Below are 21,038 nucleotides of genomic sequence, written 5' to 3'. Positions count from 1 at the left end.
CCACATAAACATGGTAGCCAAACAACAAATCATACAAAAAAACATAAAAAATACTAAGTTTGGTGGAAGAAAAGATGAAACCTGGCCTCCACGGCGGCTCTGTGCTCTCCCTAGGTCAAAAGTTTGTCCAAAGTTACAAAAACAACGTTTTTACATGTATTTATACCAAGTAGGGTCCGGCCAAGATGAAAACACCTTCTCCCGCGCGAAATAGGACTCTGGCTCTGTAAATTTGCACAGGAGCGCCGCATGGGGCAACGCGCCCGCGGTGTGCTTGTGGGGAACTTCAGAGAGCATGCAATTTGAGGGCAACAACAATTTACACAGCCGCAGTGCGCTGCTCGGCGTGGCTGTGGAAATTTGGAAAAACGTAAAACATGAAAGTTGTAGCCCTTTTAAATAGTTTTCCAACGATATATTAAGGAGCCCAAACGAATTTCTAAGCGAAAGTTATGTGCATTTTACTTGACAATGCGCAGTATACCTGTTCGATTCTTCGTTTCGTTCTTAAAGTGCACTATCATCCGTTGATCCCCGAACATGATCCCAACTTAATCTTTGGGCTTTTACTCAAACTTCAAAACTCCAGAATAGCTTGAATTCATTCCATAACATCTATATAGATCAGAATCACTCATACAAGGCATAAAACACACTTTTAGTGCAAAACACTAGCGATTAAAGCCCAAACTCAATTAAAGTGCAGTAAATTAGAGTGTAATAAGTGACTAAAATACGTAATTATAGCCTATCATCAACACCCACACTTAAATCATTGCTCGTCCTCGAGCAATCAAACTACACTTTATATAGACACGACCTTTTTACACAATTATCCTAACTCATAACACCAAGATTATTTAAAATAGACTAAGCACAAGAGTGTAACATCTTCACCTCAAGATTTGACTCACAAGTACCACGCATTATTGACAGCTCACCCACTTACTCTAACATAGAGGTCAATGACATTACCTTTCCTTTATGAATCAAGTGCTCTCACACAACAAAAGAGAGTAGTTCCACACACAATACAATTTAAGAACAATTTGGAACTCAAGATAGAAAGAATTTCATCACTCTCAGAAATAACATTCATATGCCACAAAGATGAACCATAGGCTTGCCCGTAGTGTACTACTCTACTAATTGAGCTCATCCAGCCTAGGATCAAGTAGGACTTTAATTGGCTGTAATGTAGGTTGCAGGACGGGTAGGATACAATTGGATATAAGAGTGACTACACCTCCCTAAGCACTTTAATACATATACTTTACCTTCCAAAACCACACAGTTATGTCAAACCATAACTCCACCTTCACATCAATGTATATTAACTCCATACTTCTTTAAGCACAATTACATCAAGAGTCACCACTTATCGAAGAATGTTTGCACTACAATACAACTATTTTTTTCTTTCTTTTTCAATTCAAGTGGCCCTTACTTTTTTAAAACAGTGCACCTTTCTCCTTATTTCATTAGTTCAACTCAAAAGCCAAACCAACCATCCCACACTTTAACTTTTACAAAGTTCATTACAATTCAAGTGCTCATGAGAGGTGAAAAGGTTCAAATAGATAGTTAATTCAAACAAATGAGTAAGGCTTGTAATGTGGTTGTCAAAGAAATAGGATTACATGCTCAAAGGGTTAACTATGATACATAACAATTAGGCGGGTAAACTATATATATTTGGCTCAACAAAGAAATGCCTATATCACTTTCAAGACTGAACAACGCTACTATTTCGCTTTGCAAACACACCGGGCAAGTTCTAGACATCAAATGCAATGCACATGTGAGAAGGCACGGGAGAAAATATGATATATTGATATTGTGTGTGATGCAATACAAGAGGTGCTATTTATAGTTACTCTATACAAAGGGGATACTACTCCTATTCCAATGTGGGACAATTACATAGCTATCTCTAACATTTACATAGCTATCTCTAACAACACAGAATAACACACAAACCTCACACACACATGGCACATAACTTACTCAGGATTGGACTAATCAGGACACTCCAGTCAAAGCAGTTAAGCAAAGTTAAGATCATACAATTTAAAGTACTTATATAAGAGTCAAAAACTGAGCTTAAGCGTCACAACCAAAGTACTCACTATTTTCAAGGCATAACGAAGTCAAGAGATATTGGTTCAATTCAATTCATAGCATAATGGCTCCTACTCCTAAAAAAATTAAAACTAACTACACCCGATTCAAACAAAACCCTTGGAAAAGAACCGCGGCACAAAGAAAAACCAAGGGAAATTACTACACTGCCTAAAAAGAAAATCTTTTTGTCCTTTTTTCTTTAGACTTAGATCCCTCAAGAAAACTGTCTAGGAAATCCATCGTCGGGAGAAGTCAAATTTTTTTTACTTTTTTCGTTTTTATTTTTATTTTTATTTTTTACACACTACTACTAATCATCTAGGGAAATTAATCATCTAGAGAAATTCTCCCACCCCACTTAAAAGAGTGCAGTGTCCCTAATGCACAAATAAGCAAAATAATAACGAGGGTGGACAAGAAACTCCCTGAAAGGCCAAAGGCCGAAGCAATAACGGCGCACGGGTACTCAGACTTCCCCATGGATGGTCCTTTGTGTGACACCCCACACTTAGTTCTCACCATCTACTCGCTTTTGCACTCTTTCAATGGATTTGCTTCCTATGCTGATAATCCTACAAAATCAAAGCAAACACTGCAAAAATAATATCATAAAAATAAAAATAAAAGAAAGTAGTAAAGCTGGGTTGCCTCCCAACAAGCGCCTAATTTAACGTCGCGGCACGACGTGAATCACTTTTTATCTCCATCTCGAACTTATGAATTGTACCCCTAATTTGGCATCAAGTTTTCTGTTACGCTCCCGGGGTGGTGGGACAATTGTAATTGGGCCAAGCAACCAATATCGCACTTTACACTTCTTGGCCTTAAAATGAGGTATGTAATTCTGTCTCTCTAGAACGACAAATTCCAGAGTGTAAACGCCTCGTTCCTCATCCATTGGCTCTTCCAAAGGCTCAGATGACTCGATTTCCATGTCATCATCCAAACACAATGTTGAAAAATGTATGGAATGAGGACCAATATGCCCTAACTCTAGAATTGTATTACTCTTTACATCCTCATATGTTCATACACTAGAGTCTTCAAATATAACATTATTTGTTACCTCGCATGGCTCTAGTGTACTTTTCTCAACATGGGCATCATCAACAGAAATATGCTCGAATGATTGACTCTCCCCTTTTAGCTCCTCAATTTGGCGTATAAGCTCCTCTTCAACTTTAGACAACTCATTACTATTTTGTTGAGCCTTAGACGCATCAACCTTTGCATTCAATTGAGCCTCCAAGTCGTGAATATCAGTGCCAAATTTTTCAATTTCTTGCCCCAGTTCAACTCTTCCTTCTATTAAGTCTTTCATCTCATCTGTAATTTCCTCATGTTGAGCCTCATATAATTTCAATCTTTCAGCTTGTTCTACAGCCAAGTTTGACCCAAAATCTCCTCTTTTTCAAAATTTTCCTTTTGCTGGTACTCGCTCTCTTCATTTAATTCTTCCATATTGGCCTTCATTCTTATGATTGTTGCCCTCATTATTTTCATAGGTTTATTGAGTTCATCCTGTTGCTCTGCTACCTGCCTCAAAATATCCCTAATATATGCATCAGGTTCCATATCCCGCACTTCATTACCCCTATCAAACTCACAAACACTGTTAGAAAGATCATAAAAACGGCTCAGAGAAGGATGAAAAGAATTCGGACAACCATCCCAATGGCCATCTTGACCACCACACATATTACAGATATTCCACTCAAAAGACTGAGATTGTGCACACAACTCGCTACCGGGAATATTCTGACATTTTTTCCACCAGTGGGGTCCTCCATAATATGGACAAGGATCATCAAAATAAGAATAACCATCACGAATAATTTTCATTCCAAAATATCATGTTAAAATAAATAAAAACTACTAACTAAACTAAAAAAAATTGAATAGATAAAAAAATAAATGTCTAATCTAGAAAAATAACTAATTTCTAAATCCCGACAACGACGCCAAAAGCTTGTTGCAGCCAAACGCACACGCAAATATACGCGGTCATCAAGTAATAAAATGACTAAAAGTGGGATGTCGAGCCCACGAAGATTTGTGATTAACTATTAACTAAATTAGACTATCCTAACTATCTAAACATGAATTAAACCTAGAAGTATTTGATTCTAAACTAATTAAAATAAAGAAAAATAAATAGTGAACTCTGAACAAAAGTATAGCAGATTTTTATGTTATCAATGCAATGAAAACGATCTAGGGTTATGGGATATCTAACAATCATATTGTATTCTTCAATTGAATTGACTAATTAATTTATCTGGTTTATTGGTTGACAGGGTTAATATTGCTCATAAGAATCTGTCGAGTTCTTACTCGCCTATTCAAGCTAACCTAACGCCTATATGTCTATGGAATTAGAACTAACAAGAACACATTTATAATTCCTATAAATCAACCAAGCAGGACAATTAGGTATATGTCTATCCTAATTGCGAATCCATTCCCCGATGCCCGGGCTCAAGAACTTGCTCTACTCAATTCTATATGCAATCTAGAATTCCCACTTTCGAGTTCAACTCTAGATTCGTAGATAATATTCAATTGGAGATCAAACAATCAAATAATTAAGCACAAGATTGAATAAATAAACCAATACGATAAGTCAAGAAATCAAAATCAATATTCGAATAACAATAGTCATGAAAGAACCACAACCCTCGAACATGAAGTTTAGCTCCACATAGACATGGTAACCAAACAACAAATTATACAAAGAAACATAAAAAATACTAAGTTTGGTGGAAGAAAAGATGAAACCCGGCCTCCACGGCGACTCTGTGCTCTCCCTAGGTCAAAAGTTTGTCCAAAGTTACAAAAACAACGTTTTTACACGTATTTATACCAAGTAGGGTCCGGCTTAGACGAAAACACCTTCTCCCGCGCGAAATAGGACTCTGGCTCTGTAAAATTTGCATAGGCGCGCCGCATGGGGCGACGCGCCACGTGGTTTGCTTGTGGGGAATTTCAGTGAGCATGCAATTTGAGGGCAGCAACAATTTAAACAGCCGCGGCGCGCTGCACGGCGCCCTATGCGGCGCCGCTGTGGAAATTTGGAAAAACGTAAAACATGAAAGTTGTAGCCCTTTTAAATAGCTTTCCAACGATATATTATGGAATCCAAACGCATTTCTGAGCGAAAAGTTATGTGCATTTTACTGGACAATGCGCAGTATGCCAGCTCGATTCTTTGTTTCATTCTTAAAGTGCACTATCATCCGTTGATCCCCGAACATGATCCCAACTTAATCCTTGGGCTTTTACTCAGACTTCAAATCTCCAGAATAGCTTGAATTCATTCCATAGCATCTATATAGATCGGAATCACTCCTACAAGGCATAAAACACATATTTTGTGCAAAACACTAGCGATTAAAGCTCAAACTCAATTAAAGTGCAGTAAAGTAGAGTGTAATAAGCGACTAAAATACGTAATTATAGCCTATCATCACGGGGCATGTTCTGAACTTTCCAACAAGTAAACAACTCAACATCTCCCAAATAATAGATACTTTCAAGTTTGAAAACACAGCTATTTTCTAGTCTATGCTATCAGCTGTGCCATTAATACCGCAGTGTTCAATGGAAAATGTATGTGGTGAAGTATCTTAGCAATCAGGTACACCCTGTCCAAATCGGGTCGCTAATCTGTCTGTATTCTTTCTTTTGCTCTTGAAGTTGTTTTCTATACTCGTGCTATGATCTTACTTATTTGCATTTTCGGTAGGAATAATATGACTATAGACATCATTACAAACTAAGCTGCATCTCTAATCATTCACATGATAGGATTAAATATTATTTTTTTGTTAACACCCAAATAATGTGGTGCAAGATGAAAACTATTGGTGAACTCTGAATAAAAGTTTTCATCCATAATGTGGTAAAGTAGCTTTACCAAACATTTTGTTTTTATGACGAATTTTGCCAGCATACGTGAAATAAGATGATAATCATAGAGATTGAATGATCATCGAAACAAGCTCTAGGATGGTTTTCTTATTAACAATAATGGAATTTAGAGCGAAGATGTCTTTTTATCTTCCGTCCAAGCGTTGTTTGACATTTTTGCACTCTTTTATGTCCTTGGCAGGCTCCTTCTAATGACGTAGCTCTTTCAGAATTGTCACATGCAACTGCTGAAGTTAGTGAAATAGTGTTCTTTTTACTTGGTGCGATGACCATTGTTGAGATAGTTGATGCTCATCAGGGATTTAAGCTTGTTACTGACAACATCACTACTCGCAAGCCAAAAACTCTGCTTTGGGTGGTTAGTGCTTCATTAATGTTTTCTGTTCCAAATCACTCTTCGGCTCTGTTTAGCTAAGCAGTTCTTTGTTCTTTTCTCTGAATCTGGAGATTCTGTAATATCTTGCTTTTGGTCTAACAAACACAGATACTGGTCTGATTTTTCATAAATTCATTATTTATTGACTGTACAGTGTACTCTTCAAAATAGTGTGATAATTACCCTTCAAAATAATATGATAATTTAAGTTACTCCTCGTAATTGAAGAATGATAAGAATAAAAAGGATTAATATAAGTGGATGATGACAGAAAGTCCACTTTCCCTACCGATTTAGGAATCTATTGAGGCCCATGTTTCATCGCAACATATTCAGTCGTAGTACTCTTTTTGTAAAATGCATGTGCCAAGGGGGGAAGTCTCCATGCTAGAGTTAGGCATCTACCATTTTCTTCTGTTGGAAAGTCTTCTTTTAGGAGTTGACAATTCTCAAAATAAGAAATACTCATTGTTTCTTCAATACAGAGATCAGAGATGCACAGTTCTCTTGGAGAGGGTTTTCTGTTAATTGATGGATCTTAATAGTCTTTGTTGTACGTATTTCACATATAATTTGGCTTCCAAATTCCTTTCAATCGTAACTGTTCTTAGTAGTCTACTTTGTGAGTATTTAATTTAAATTTGATATCACTCCTAGATATTTTGGGATTCTATAATGTACAGCAGACTGAGGGTAGTATAATTGTCCTTATTAGATGAAGTACGTGATGTACATAGATGAATTACACACTAAACGCCACGCATGAAAACAACGAGTCAATAATATGAAATACCTGAGAGTTCAGACTGTTTCAACATTTTCGTATGCTGCTTGTTCCCTTCTGTTGTTATTAACTTTCTGATGTGCTTAATGTTTAATTGGTAATTTCAGGTAGGTTTTGTGACTTTCTTCCTTAGTTCAATCCTGGATAACCTGACTTCTACTATAGTGATGGTCTCCTTACTGAGGAAACTGGCACCACCTTCAGAATACCGAAAGTAAGTATGAGCATCTTTGAGCCTCATCTGTACAACCTTCTAATACGAGCTAAGATACTAAGGTTTTTTACTCTATGCTTGCTCTCATACGTCATCTAAAGTTCTAATTTGATCTTGGAAGTATGCACGATTGATATTGATTGCCAGAAGTCTCAAGAAGTTTTGATATCTGAATTAGAGAAAAAAGAGAGGAAAGAAATAGGGATGTACATGTTGAAGCAAGTTAGGTGTCTATAAGAGAAATGAAAAGCCCGGATCTTCCCAAGATGCAACTTTGTGTTACTTCAAGTTTCTTTCAAGTCAATTTGTGGAAACCTTCTTATAAGGACCTATTATATTCAATTTATGAATGAAGAACACAGTGAAATGGTTGCATGTGATGCGATGTTTTAAGAGCAATAAGTACCTTATCGGTCAGTGTCTTCTAGAACTTTACTCTTATTCTTTTAGGGGTTGTTTGTTTCATGGGATAATGAAAAATAATCTCAGGATAGAATGGTCATTTAATCCCATCTTTGGTAGTCCGGTATAATCAATCCCTGGATTAGTTGGACTTGGACCACAGTTCTCGTATTTTCTTATGCCATATTCAATGTAGGATAACAATCCATGGATTGGCTATCTTGGGATAAAACAATCAAATGACATAAATGTTCTTCTCCATAGCTCTTCTCCTAAAGTCCTTTAAGAAGGCTAAGGTTAAAACTGAAAGTAAAAGTTTATCCAAGTTTATCTATGGTAAAACCAAACATATGTTTTATATTATACTCCCTTTATCCCATTTCTAATCCAATGAACCAAACATCTACAAAACAAAGTATATCCACTAAATAATCCCGTCGTTATTTACTCCCCGTCTTATAATCCCCACATTATAGTCCCGGTATAACTTGTTTGCGAACCAAACGACTCCTTAGCAAACAAATCATGTTTGCCTTTCTGTCCAAGGATAGACTAGACTCTCTAGTATCTCACGCTATTATTCATTTCGAGTATTTTACCAGAATTCTGAACTATTTCTAGCTTTTGTTTGTTCAGCCTTAAAAGCTGAATATGGTGTTCAAATTAACAATCTTCAAACTGTGAAAATTGTGGATCTTCCAGCCCCTTATACAATAAATCTTAAATTTGAGGGATGGGCCCGAGAAACTTCTCATGAGATGAATATTGACAATTTATAATTACTTTGTCTTGCTCCTATACCTACCAGTTTCTTGCTCATGTATCCTTTTTCTGAAGGTTCAGATGTCTTTACTGTAAGAAGTAAATTATCTGTAAAGTATTTGTTCGCAGGCTTCTTGGTGCTGTTGTGGTTATAGCAGCAAATGCTGGCGGAGCATGGACTCCCATAGGTGATGTTACAACTACAATGCTCTGGATACACGGGCAAATATCCACGTTGCCGACAATGAAGGTTCTTGAATTTTTCTATCTGACTGCTTCTATTTTCTTGCATGCACATCTTTCCTTGTGTCATAACGGCGAAAACAATCTAAGGGAAAAGGGCGAGAAGGAATTATCAAAAAAGCTCTGGATGACTGATCGTCATTTGGTATAGCTTCCAATATTGAATGATGATTGGTCCACATATGCGTGATTTTCATAACATTGTTAATGTCATATTAAACAGTACATAACCGTACATACACTGACTTGGCCAGAAAACATGCTTGCATTGGCTTTGGAGGAAACTATAACCCCATTCTAAGTAGAGGAGTGCTCATTTAAGTTTACAACAACAACAACAAACCCAAGATATTCCCACAAGTGGGGTCTGAGGAGGGTAGTGTGTATGCAGACCTTACCCCTACCTAGTAAAGATAGAGAGGTTGTTTCTGATAGACGCTCGGCTCAGAAAAGGTGAGAAGGAGGAAAGAAGAAGAAGAGGAAGGAGAAGAAAAAAAGAAGAAAAAGAAAGAAAAGGGAGAGAGAACAAAATGAGGGAGAAAAAGAATGAATAGTACCAAATAGTAACAACAGGGAAATACGATAACTGAAACGAACTAAACAACATGACGTAATATAGATCTGAGAATAAGAAGGTACATGCATGCTACTAATACTACTGGTTAGAAAAGGAGAAACTTTCAACTCCTTACTAACCTTCTACCCTAATTCTCGACCTCCACACCCTCCTATCAAGGGTTCTGTCTTCGGTAAGTTGAAACAGCGCTATGTCCTGCCTAATCACTTCCCCCTAGTACTTCTTTGGCCTACCTCGGCTTCTTCTCAAACCCGCCATGGCCAACCTCTCACACCTCCTAACAAGAACATCCATGCTTCTCCTCTTAACGTGCCCGAACCATTTCAGCCTCGACTTCTACGGAGACCACTCCCACATTGTACCGAATAACTTCATTCCTAAACTTATCTCTCGTGGTACACACACTCATCCATCTTAACATCCTCATTTCTGCTACTTTCATCTTCTGCACATGGGAGTTCTTGATTGGCCAACACTCAGCCCCATACAACAGAGTTGGTCGAACCACCACTCTGTAAATTTTACCCTTAAGTCTTGGCGGTACATTCTTATCACATAGAACACCGGATGCGAGCCTCCATTTTATCTATCCCGCTCAAATACAATATGTGACATCCTCGTCAATCTCCCGGTTACCTTGGATAATAAACCCGAGATACTTGAAACTATCTCTCTTGTGGATAACTTGAGTATCAAGCTTCACATCCATGTCTGCTTCATGAGTCCCGTCACTGAATTTACACTCCAAGTATTCTGTTTTGGTCCTGCTCAACTTGAAATCTTTAGATTCCAAGGCCTGTCTCCAAACCTCCAACCTCGCGTTAACCCCGCCTCGCATCTCGTCGATCAACACTATATCATCGGCAAATAACATGCAACATGACACCTCCCCTTGGATGTGCCGCGTCGGTACGTCCGTCGCCAAGGCAAAAACAAACAGGCTGAAAGTCGATCCCTGGTGCAGCCCCATCACAACTAAGAAGTGTTCCGAGTCACCTCCCACACTCATCATCCTAGTCTTAGCACTATATATCCTTAATCACCCTAAGTGTACGTTACTGGAATGTCGCTAACCTCCAAACACCTCCACAGAACCTCCCTCGGAACTTTATCGTACGCGTTTTCAAGGTCAATGAACACCATATGCAAGTCCTTCTTCCTTTCCCTATACTGCTCCACTAATCTCCTCACCGGATGAATAGCTTCCGTAGTTGAACGCTCCTCCTCACCCTGACTTTTACCATCCTCCCCAAACCATCGTATTGTGACTTAACAACTTTATACCTCTGTAGTTGTTGCAATTTTTTATATCAATCACCCTTGTTCTTGTACAACGGAACCATCGTACTACATCTCCATTCTTCGGGCATCATTTTTTCTTAAAAATAACATTAAATAACCCAATAAGCCACTCCAAGCCTGGTCCCGTCGATCTGCCCATGCTCATCTTACGCATCGCCTCCTCCACCTCTTCTACCTTGATACTCCTACAATACCTAAAATCACGCCGACTCTCGGAGTGCTCCAACTTACCCAGCACGATGCTTATGTTGCTCTCCTTGTTCAACAATTTATGGAAGTATGTCTTCCATTTTCGTCTAATATGTGCTTCGTCCATCAATACTTTGCCGTCCTCGTCTTTGATGCACTTCACTTGGTCCAAGTCACGGGCCTTTCTCACCCTCACATTGGCCAACCGGTTCCACTTTTGCCCTCGAGTTCCTCGTACAAATGACCAAACACTGTTGTCTTCACCGCCGTGACTACTAACTTCGCCTCTTTCTTTGCCTTCTTATAACACTCCTGGTATGTCCTTTTCTCCTCGTTTGTACTCTGCTAACTTCAAATAAGCTGCTTTTTTGGCTTCCGCTTTATCATGGACCTCTCCATTCTACCACCGGTCGCCTTTGTGACCCCCAGAATAACCCTTTGTGATCCCTAAGATCTCTCTAGCAGCTTCCCTAATTCGCTGTGGTGGTCCTAATACCTCTGTAGTTGTTGCAATTTTGGATATCAATCACCCTTGTTCTTGTACAACGGAACCATCGTACTACATCTCCATTCTTCGGGCATCATTTTTGTCTTAAAAATAACATTAAATAACCCAATAAGCCATTCCAAGCCTGCGGCCCGCATTCTTCCAAAATTTCCTGGTCCCGTCGATCTGCCTCTGCTCATCTTACGCATCGCCTCCTCCACCTCTTCTACCTTGTTACGCCTACAATATCTAAAATCACGCCGACTCTCGGAGTGCTCCAACTTACCCAGCACGATGCTTATGTTGCTCTCCTTGTTCAACAATTTATGGAAGTATGTCTTCCATTTTCGTCTAATATGTGCTTCGTCCATCAATACTTTGTCGTCCTCGTCTTTGATGCACTTCACTTGGTCCAAGTCACGGGCCTTTCTCTCCCTCACATTGGCCAACCGGTTCCACTTTTGCCCTCGAGTTCCTCGTACAGATATCCAAACACTGTTGTCTTCACCGCCGTAACTACTAACTTCGCCTCTTTCTTTGCCTTCTTATAACACTCCTGGTATGTCCTTTTCTCCTTGTTTGTACTCTGCTAACTTCAAATAAGCCGCTATTTTGGCTTCCGCTTTATCTTGGACCTCTCCATTCTACAACCGGTCGCCTTTGTGGCCCCCCAGAATAACCCTTCGTGACCCCTAAGATCTCTCTAGCAGCTTCCATAATTCACTATGATGGTCCTAATACTTCTGTAGTTGTTGCAATTTTGGATATCAATCACCCTTGTTCTTGTACAACGGAACCATCGTACTACATCTCCATTCTTCGGGCATCATTTTTGTCTTAAAAATAACATTAAATAACCCAATAAGCCATTCCAAGCCTACGACCCGCATTCTTCCAAAATTCTATCGGAATTTTGTCTGGTACCGTCGATCTGCCCCTGCTCATCTTACGCATCACCTCCTCCTCCTCTTCTGCCTTGATACGCCTACAATACCTAAAATCACGCCGACTCTCGGAGTGCTCCAACTTACCCAGCACGATGCTTACGTTGCTCTCCTTGTTCAACAATTTATGGAAGTATGTCTTCCATTTTCGTCTAATATGTGTTTCGTCCATCAATACTTTGCCGTCCTCGTCTTTGATGCACTTCACTTGGTCCAAGTCACAGGCCTTTCTCTCCCTCACATTGGCCAACCGGTTCCACTTTTGCCCTCGAGTTCCTCGTACAGATATCCAAACACTATTGTCTTCACCGCCGTAACTACTAACTTCGCCTCTTTCTTTGCCTTCTTATAACACTCCTGATATGTCCTTTTCTCCTCGTTTGTACTCTGCTAACTTCAAATAAGCCGCTTTTTTGGCTTCCGCTTTATCTTGGACCTCTCCATTCTACAACAGGTCGCCTTTGTGACCCCCAGAATAACCCTTCGTGACCCCTAAGATCTCTCTAGCAGCTTCCCTAATTCGTTGTGGTGGTCCTAATACTTCTGTAGTTGTTGCAATTTTGGATATCAATCACCCTTGTTCTTGTACAACGGAACCATCGTACTACATCTCCATTCTTCAGGCATCATTTTGTCTTAAAACTAAACCCAATAAGCCATTCCAAGCCTGCGGCCCGCATTCTTCCAAAATTCTATCGGAATTTTGTCTGGTACCGTCGATCTGCCCCTGCTCATCTTACGCGTCGCCTCCTCCTCCTCTTTTGCCTTGATACGCCTACAATACCTAAAATCACGCCGACTCTCGGAGTGCTCCAACTTACCCAGCACGATGCTTATGTTGCTCTCCTTGTTCAACAATTTATGGAAGTATGTCTTCCATTTTCGTCTAATATGTGCTTCGTCCATCAATTCTTTGCTGTCCTCGTCTTTGATGCACTTCACTTGGTCCAAGTCACGGGCCTTTCTCTCCCTCACATTGGCCAACCGGTTCCGCTTTTTCCCTCGAGTTCCTCGTACAGATATCCAAACGCTGTTGTCTTCACCGCCGTAACTACTAACTTCGCCTCTTTCTTTGCCTTCTTATAACACTCCTGGTATGTCCTTTTTTCCTTGTTTGTACTCTGCTAACTTCAAATAAGCCGCTTTTTTGGCTTCCGCTTTATCTTGGACCTCTCTATTCTACCACCAGTCGCCTTTGTGACCCCCAGAATAACCCTTCGTGACCCCTAAGATCTCTCTAGCAGCTTCCCTAATTCGCTGTGGTGGTCCACATCCTAGTCGCGTCCCCCCTGCTCTTCCATGCCCTCATAGCTCGCAACCTCTTCCCCAACTCCAGAGTTTTGTCCTTAGTCAAGTTACCCCACTTGATCTTGGGTTGCCTGCACATCGCCCTCTTCCTCCTACTCCTCCTGATCTCCAGGTCCATTACTAGGAGTCTATGTTGGGTCTTGAGATACTCACTCGGGATGACCTTGCAAATAGTGTATAAAACTTTATCACATTTTCTGCAGAGAAGGTAATCAATTTAAATCTTGGCCACCGAACTCCGGAAGGTGACCAGGTGCTCCTCCCTCTTCGGAAAACTCGAGTTAGCTATCACCAAATCAAAAGCTCTAGCGAAATCCAACAGTGAGGTACCTTTCTCTTCCTATCCCCAAAACCGAATCCGCCATGCACATCATCATAACCCCTAGCATTAGCGCCAATATAGCCATTGAAATCCCCTCCAATGAAAAGCTTCTCGGTGTGCGGGATACCACGCACCATTTCTTCCAAATCCTCACAAAATTGCCTCTTGACCTCCTGGTCCAAGCCTACCTGAGAAGCGTATGCACTAATCACAATTACAGTAAACCCTCCAACTACAAGCTTAATACTCATCAACCTATCGTTTACCCTGCTAACCACGACCACTAGCTCCCTTAGGTCCCTCGTCAACTAAAATACCTACCTCGTTCTTGCCCCCAACACCTCCTGAGTATTACAGTTTAAACCCATCTAAATCCCGAGCCTTAATGCCCACTCATCTAGTCTCCTGGACACATACTATGTTGATCTTCCTCTTCTGGAGAATCTTAGTTAACTCTATAGACTTCCTCGTCAATGTCCTTATGTTCCAGGACCAAACTCTCAGCCTTGGCTCCCTTAACCCCTTTACCACCCTGCTCCCCACCCCCTACCCCACCCGAGGGCGTGAACTTACTCTCCCATTATTCACCACAACCACTATAGTCTAAGAGGTATTAAGTAATCACTACCACTTAAATAGCAAAGAGCGAAAACAAAGGAATATAAGCTAAGAATTCGAAAGGCTAAAAAAAACTCAAAAGGCGCTACTACGAGTATAGTAAAACAAGCAAGCACTAGGGCAGTTAATCTACCTCGTTTCTAATCTACCACCATGCATGCGGGCAGTTAAAATGATATAGATGATAACTTAGAACTTATAGACACTAATTGCAAGTACCGCAAAGCAAGCAAGTGTTGTCTACCTAGAGCAATCAATCCAACTATGGGTAGCCGGCGAGGCAACCAAAAAATATGTATTAAACACAATCAAAGACTGCCGACACAGGGAAATAGAACACAAGAATAATATAACAAATCTTGGAGAACACAACAAGAAACGGTATATACACAACTAATAAGAAAGAACAAAACAATAAACTGGATACACAAAACTAGTATCAAAGAATGAACAAGCAATAGAATATAATAGAACAAGAACGGTAGAACCTGGTGTTGTAGTCGAGGAATTTAGTCGCCGGAAATGGTGAAGCTCGCCGGAAAGCTGCCCGAAGTTATTGGACATGTTGGAACTGAAGATGTGACCACCGGTGCAGAAAAATTCTGCCGGTAATGTGACTGTACGGAAACGTGGGCCTGATTAGTAGTTGGAGATGACAAAATAGTGCTTCCACCCACGCACTGGTTCCACTGTCGTCTCGTCCTCGTCGTCCCGAAGTCGTGCCACGAAAAGGAACAAGATCGAGAGGAAGAAAAGAGGGGTCGGATATACTGCCTTTTACCTATTTAGATGCGGCTGACGGGAGGGAGGGAAAGAGAGAGAGGGGAGAGGGCTAGAGAGGGAGAAGAGAGCAGGTCAGAGAGGGGTGGAGAGGGGAGCAGGCGAAAGAAGTCGTCTGCTTAGGGTTCAGGAGGGAGGGAGGGAGAGGGGGAGAGGAGAGAAGAGAAGAGAAAGAGAGAGAGGAGAGGGAAGGGGGTCTACCTGCTGCTGCCGTCGAATTTTCAGTCGCCTGCAGTGACTGCTCTTTGCCTGCTGCTTAGGGTTCAGAAAGAGGAGAGGAGAGAGAGAAGAGAGAAGAGAATGCTCATTTAAGTTTAGTTGGATATATATTTGACGCTATGAGTGAAGGTAGAGTTGAAATGAATGCATGATGCTTACAACTCAGGTGCATTCTCTCAAACTGCACTTATTTATGGAATTAAGTATGCAAGACGGAAAGAAAGGAGAGGAAAGAAATATATAAGTTTTTAGTGATAAAGGAAATTTTATTTCAATGCTGCCACTGATTCTATCCGCAACGTATATTCATTTAAACAAAGAAAAAAAGAAACGAGTGACTTTCATAATCTTTCACATAGTTACAACAACAACAACTACTACCCAGTAAAATCCCACAAAAGTGAGGTCTGGGGAGGGTAATGTGTACGCAGACCTTACCCCTACCCCGATAGGGCAGAAAAGCTATTTCCGATAGACCCTCGGCTCAAAGAAACGGAAATAAAAATAAGCAATGACAATTCATCAGTAACTTCAACAAAAACTGTAGAAATAGTAACAGAAGCATAAAAACCAAAAGATAAATGACATGCAACAACAATAACCAGTATCTAAGGCCCGGGGCTAAGATAAATAGCAAGGATAGTGTGGACTCAACATAAACCGCAATCTATCTAAGATCAACCCTATCCAACCCCGCCTCACCCCGGGTATGAAGTAGGGAAAGCTCTACTACCCCCTAGCCTACAAGTGCCTGATCACCTCTCCCCAATACTTCTTAGGCCGCCCTCTACCACTTCTCGTACCCACCACAGCCAAGTGCTCACACCTCCTCACCGGAGCATCAAGGCTTCTCCTCCGTACGTGCCCGAACCATCTGAGCCTCACTTCCCGCATCATGTCATCTACAGGGACCACACCTACCTTCTCCCGAATATCTTCATTTCTAATCTTGTCTATTCTAGTGTGCCCGCACATCCACCCCAACATCCTCATCTCTGCTACCTTCATCCTCTGGATATGTGAGTTCTTAACCGGGCAACACCCTGCCCCATACAACATGGCCGGTCTAACCACAGCTCTATAAAACTTACCTTTGAGTATCGGTGGCACTTTCTTGTCACACAAGACTCCAGATGCAAACCTCCATTTCATCTAGCCCGCCCCTATACGGTGAGTGACGTCCTCGTCGATCTCTCCGTCCCCCTGAATCACCGACCCAAGGTACTTGAAGCTATCTCTCTTGGGGATGACCTGTGATCCGAGCCTCACGTCCCTTCCTACTTCCTTCGTCTAAGCGCTAAACTTGCACTCCGGGTACTCTGTCTTAGACCTGCTCAATTTGAAACCCTTAGACTTGAGGGTCTGTCTCCAAACCTCCAACCTCTCGTTAACACCGTCCCTCATCTCATCAATTAGAACTATGTCATCAGCAAATAACATACACCATGGCACTTCCCCTTGAATATGGTGTGTCAGTGCATCCATCACCAAGGCAAATAAGAACGGGCTAAGCGCAGAGCCTTGGTGTAACCCCATAACAACTGGGAAATGCTCCGAGTCGCCTCCCACAGCCCTAACCTTAGTCTTAGCTCCATCATACATGTCCTTGATCGCTCTGATGTAAGCTACCGGCACGCCCTTTACCAGTGTTATTAAAAGCGCCCGCTTCTCGCTTTAAGCGATGAAGCGAGGCGAGGCGCAGTGGTAGCGCTTTTTTGGTAAACAGGCGACTCACATGAGAAAAGCGAGCACTTTTCTCGCTTAAGCAAGAAGCGACGAGTTAGAAATTGCGAGAAAAAGCTCGCTTAAGCGAGCAGAAGGCATCCGCTAGGGCTTTTTTAAAAAATTTAGGCAAATAAACATACGAGCAGAAGGCATCTGTTACCAAAACATACAAAGGTCTTCTTCTCCAGCCCAGCGAAGTCCAGCGACGACTTCATCTCCAAATCTCGGTAAGTTTCTTCTTCTTCTTCTTCTTCTTCTGTTCTTCTTCTAGTCTTCTTCTTCTTCTTCAGTTCTTCTGTTCTTCTTCTTCATGCTCTGTTTTCTGTCTTCTTCTATTATTCTTCTTCTCTTCTATTCTTCTTTCAATTTTTTTCACTTTTTAAGCGCTCATTTTTTGCCCTAAACGACTTCTTTTTCTTCTGTTATCATGATACGACTTCTTTTTCTTCTGTTATGCTCTGTTTTCTGTTTTTTGTTTTCTTCTGTGAATTAATTGTTATTTTTTTTTTGGTTGTTGATTGTAGTAAATTTAATTTGATTATTCAATGGCATCAAGCCAAAAAAGAGATCCAGCTTGGGCGTATGGAGTTGCAGTTGGAAATAATAACTCAAGAGTGCAATGTATCTTTTGTCAAAAAATTTATAACGGTGGAATACATTGTCACAAGAGACATCTAATCGGTGGTTTTAGAGATGTCAAAGAATGTCCAAGTGTTTCGGATACTATTAAGAAAGAAATGAGAGATTATGTTGAGAAAAAAATGAGTTAAAAAATCCAATGAGCCATGGAGCATCTATGATTAATCTTCTTGATGAAGATAGTCAAATGGATGAGGATGACCTTGAAGTCAATGATATAATGAGGCCACCTCCCTCTAAATCTCAAAGAAAGAATTCAACAAGCGGAAGTGGATCATCCACCGCCAGTAGCAATATGAAAGGTCCTCTTAATCTTTTTTTCTCACAAAAACCAAATGAAAAGAGAAAGGGTGAAGCTGTTGACTTAGAATCTTGTAGGAAGAGTTTGAGGGAGCGTGTTGTAGATGCTTTTGCAAGGTGGATGTATGATGCGGGGCTCCCTTTTAATTGTGTGAATTACACCGATAGTTTTGGTGAATTCATTGAGGCTGTTGGCCAATATGGCCCGGGAATGAAGCCCCCTACCTATCACGAAGTAAGAGTTCCTTGTCTAAAAATGAGGTGGAGAAGACAGACAAGTTTGTCGAGGAGCATAAGGCACAATGGGAAAGCTTGTGGTTGTTCCATTATGATGGACAAATGGATTGCAAAAAATGAAAAAATGGTCATTAATGTTTTGGTGAATTCTCCGAGAGGTAGTGTGTTTCTTGAATCTTATGATGCTAGTGACTCCTCAACCAATTCCAATAAAATGTTCAACTTGTTTGAGAAGACAATATTGAAAGTTGGACCGGAAAATGTGGTTCAAGTTGTCATTGATAACGCAAGTGAGAATAAAAAAGCGGGTGACATGTTGAAAGGAGTTTTCCCAAATATTTATTGGACTCCTTGTGCTGCACATTGTATCAACTTGATGTTTGGTGACATTTTCAATTTAGCCCCATATTCTACAGGTGAATAAGCGGTTCTTATTTTCTATTTTAAGTTTTTAACCTTCATGTTAATTGCTTATACTTATTAACTATGAAATTTGACTTCCTACAGTTTTTGCTAAGGCGATCAAGATACATTCTTACATTAGTCAAAGGCCGTTGTTGTTGAACATGATAAGGAGATACACAAAACAAAGAAATTTGGTGAAATCGGCTAAGACAAGATTCGCAACAGCTATCTTGACCTTGCATAGCTTTTACCTGCAAAAGCAAAATTTGCGAACCTTGGTCTTGTCAACCGAATGGAGTGAGAGTATCTATGCAAAGGAAGCTCTTGGGAAAGAAGTTGCGAGATTTATTATTGGTCCATATTTTTGGAATGACACTGTTCAAGCACTTAAAATTGGTAATCCTTTGGTTAGTGTACTTCGTTTGGTGGATGGGGAGAAAAAACCACCAATGGGATACATTTATGAAGCCCTGGATAGGGCTAAAGAAGCTATTGAGAAGGCATTTGATCATGATAGGAGGAAATATGAGAGAGTGTTTGAAATCATTGATAAAAGGTGGGATGATCAGCTTCATCAACCTTTACATGCAGCAGGGCATATTTTGAACCCCGGATTGTTTTACACAAACAATGAGAACAAGACTTTAGATTTAAACGTTTGGAAGGGGTATCATGCATGTGTTGCGAAGTTGGTGCCAGATGAAGCGATGCAAGACAAAATAGGGCAAGAGCTTGGTGTGTATATGCAAGCCGATGGAATTCTTGGATTAGCTTCGGCCATTAGAGGCAGAATCAAATTGGCACCAGGTGAGCAACTTTTTTCAATTGTTTTACTCTTTAGAGCTTTAACTTTCAAGTTATTAACTTCTAAAATAATACTTCTACGGTTGAATGGTGGATGCAATTGGTTATGAAGTTCCAAACTTGCAACAATTTGCTATTAGAGTTCAAAGCTTAACTTGTAGCTCATCCGGATGCGAGAGAAATTGGAGTGTTTATGAACATGTGAGAAGCTATATTACATTATTACTAAATTAAAGTTTATCTCAATTGTCCTAAGTACTCCTCTTAGTTACTTTCTACATCTTATTATGAAGATTCATACTAAGAAGAGGAACAGGCTTGAGCTAAAGAAACTCAATGATCTCGTGTTCGTAAAATATAATAGAACATTGGCTCGTCGTTACAAAGCTCGCAATATCATTGATCCAATTTTATTGGATAACATTGATGAAGCAAATGAATGGTTAACCGGAGGCCCCGAAAATCATGAAGAAGAAGAAGTGTTTGAAGGAGAAGGTCTCACTTTTGGTCATGTTGCTATGGCAAATGGAGTTGAAGAGAGTGTTTATGGTTTTAGGGGAAGTACTTTAAGGAGCAAAGAAAGAGTATCTACAAGTACATGTACAAGTAGAACCCTAATTAATGAAGCCTCCGATGAAGAAGAAGATGATGATGACCAATATAATAACTCGAACATGATGACACTTCAAGAGTTTGGAGATCTTGTTGAAGAATAGGATGTTGCTCCTTTTGTGATTTTGTTTTGCATTTGCTTAATATGTTATGACTTTTGAGGATTATTCACTATCTAGTTTTAGTATCTATTATTTGCTTCTTGATTCAAGAATTGAAACATTTGCTTCATATGTTATTTTTAATGAGTTCTTAGCCATTTATCTATGCCTATTTTTTTTTTTTTATTTATGTGTTAAATTGCGCTTCACAGCAAAAAAGCGTGCGCTTCGCTTCGCACTTCTCGCTTCTGTGAAGCGAGGCCTCATCGCTTTTTTGCGCTTAACGCTTTCCAAAACACTGCCCTTTACCTCAAGACATCTCCAGAGCACCTCCCTAGGGACCTTGTCATACGCTTTCTCCAAGTTAATAAACACCATGTGCAGATCCTTCTTCTTATCCCTGTAATGTTCCACCAACCTCCTAATAAGGTGGATAGCTTCCGTAGTGGAGCGACCCGACATGAGCCCAAACTGATTGTCGGATATAGACGTCGTCTTCCTCACCCTCACCTCCATCACTCTCTCCCAGACTTTAATTATATGGCTTAGTAACTTGATACCCCTATAATTGTTACAACACTGGATATCACCTTTGTTCTTGTACAGCGGTACCACTGTACTCCACCCCCACTCA

At 40.4% G+C, this 21,038-nt stretch overlaps 2 protein-coding genes across 4 annotated transcripts in view; both read left to right on the top strand.

Moving 5' to 3' along the window:
• LOC104218353 (sodium/proton antiporter 1) overlaps positions 1-21,038 on the top strand; it is a 34,851-nt gene that overhangs the window by 8,733 nt on the left and 5,080 nt on the right. For all 3 annotated transcript variants that reach the window (XM_070170772.1, XM_070170774.1, XM_070170773.1), the window contains exons 4-6: positions 6,236-6,412; positions 7,322-7,428; positions 8,722-8,842. In XM_070170772.1, the coding sequence (XP_070026873.1) occupies positions 6,236-6,412; positions 7,322-7,428; positions 8,722-8,842 (405 nt within the window). The remainder of the gene's footprint in view (positions 1-6,235; positions 6,413-7,321; positions 7,429-8,721; positions 8,843-21,038) is intronic.
• On the top strand, positions 15,539-20,551 carry LOC104210881 (uncharacterized). Its single transcript, XM_070170771.1, has 3 exons — positions 15,539-18,898; positions 18,990-19,892; positions 19,985-20,551. Exons 1-2 carry the CDS (start codon positions 18,085-18,087, stop codon positions 19,799-19,801), a joined length of 1,626 nt encoding a protein of 541 aa, XP_070026872.1. The 5' UTR covers positions 15,539-18,084; the 3' UTR covers positions 19,802-19,892; positions 19,985-20,551.

The sequence above is a fragment of the Nicotiana sylvestris genome, chromosome 3 (assembly GCF_000393655.2).
Source record: "Nicotiana sylvestris chromosome 3, ASM39365v2, whole genome shotgun sequence".
Taxonomy (NCBI): Eukaryota; Viridiplantae; Streptophyta; class Magnoliopsida; order Solanales; family Solanaceae; genus Nicotiana; species Nicotiana sylvestris.
Note: the sequence above shows the minus strand (reverse complement) of the source record. Positions and strands in the feature narration are given on the sequence as shown.

What these genes read in the sequence shown, in the direction of transcription:
- LOC104210881 (XM_070170771.1), top strand. Translation starts at nt 18,085, where the DNA reads ATGAGCCATGGAGCATCTATGATTAATCTTCTTGATGAAGATAGTCAA. An exon ending in TTTAGCCCCATATTCTACAG is followed by an intron (nt 18,899 to 18,989) that starts GTGAATAAGCGG and finishes GACTTCCTACAG; the next exon opens with TTTTTGCTAAGGCGATCAAG.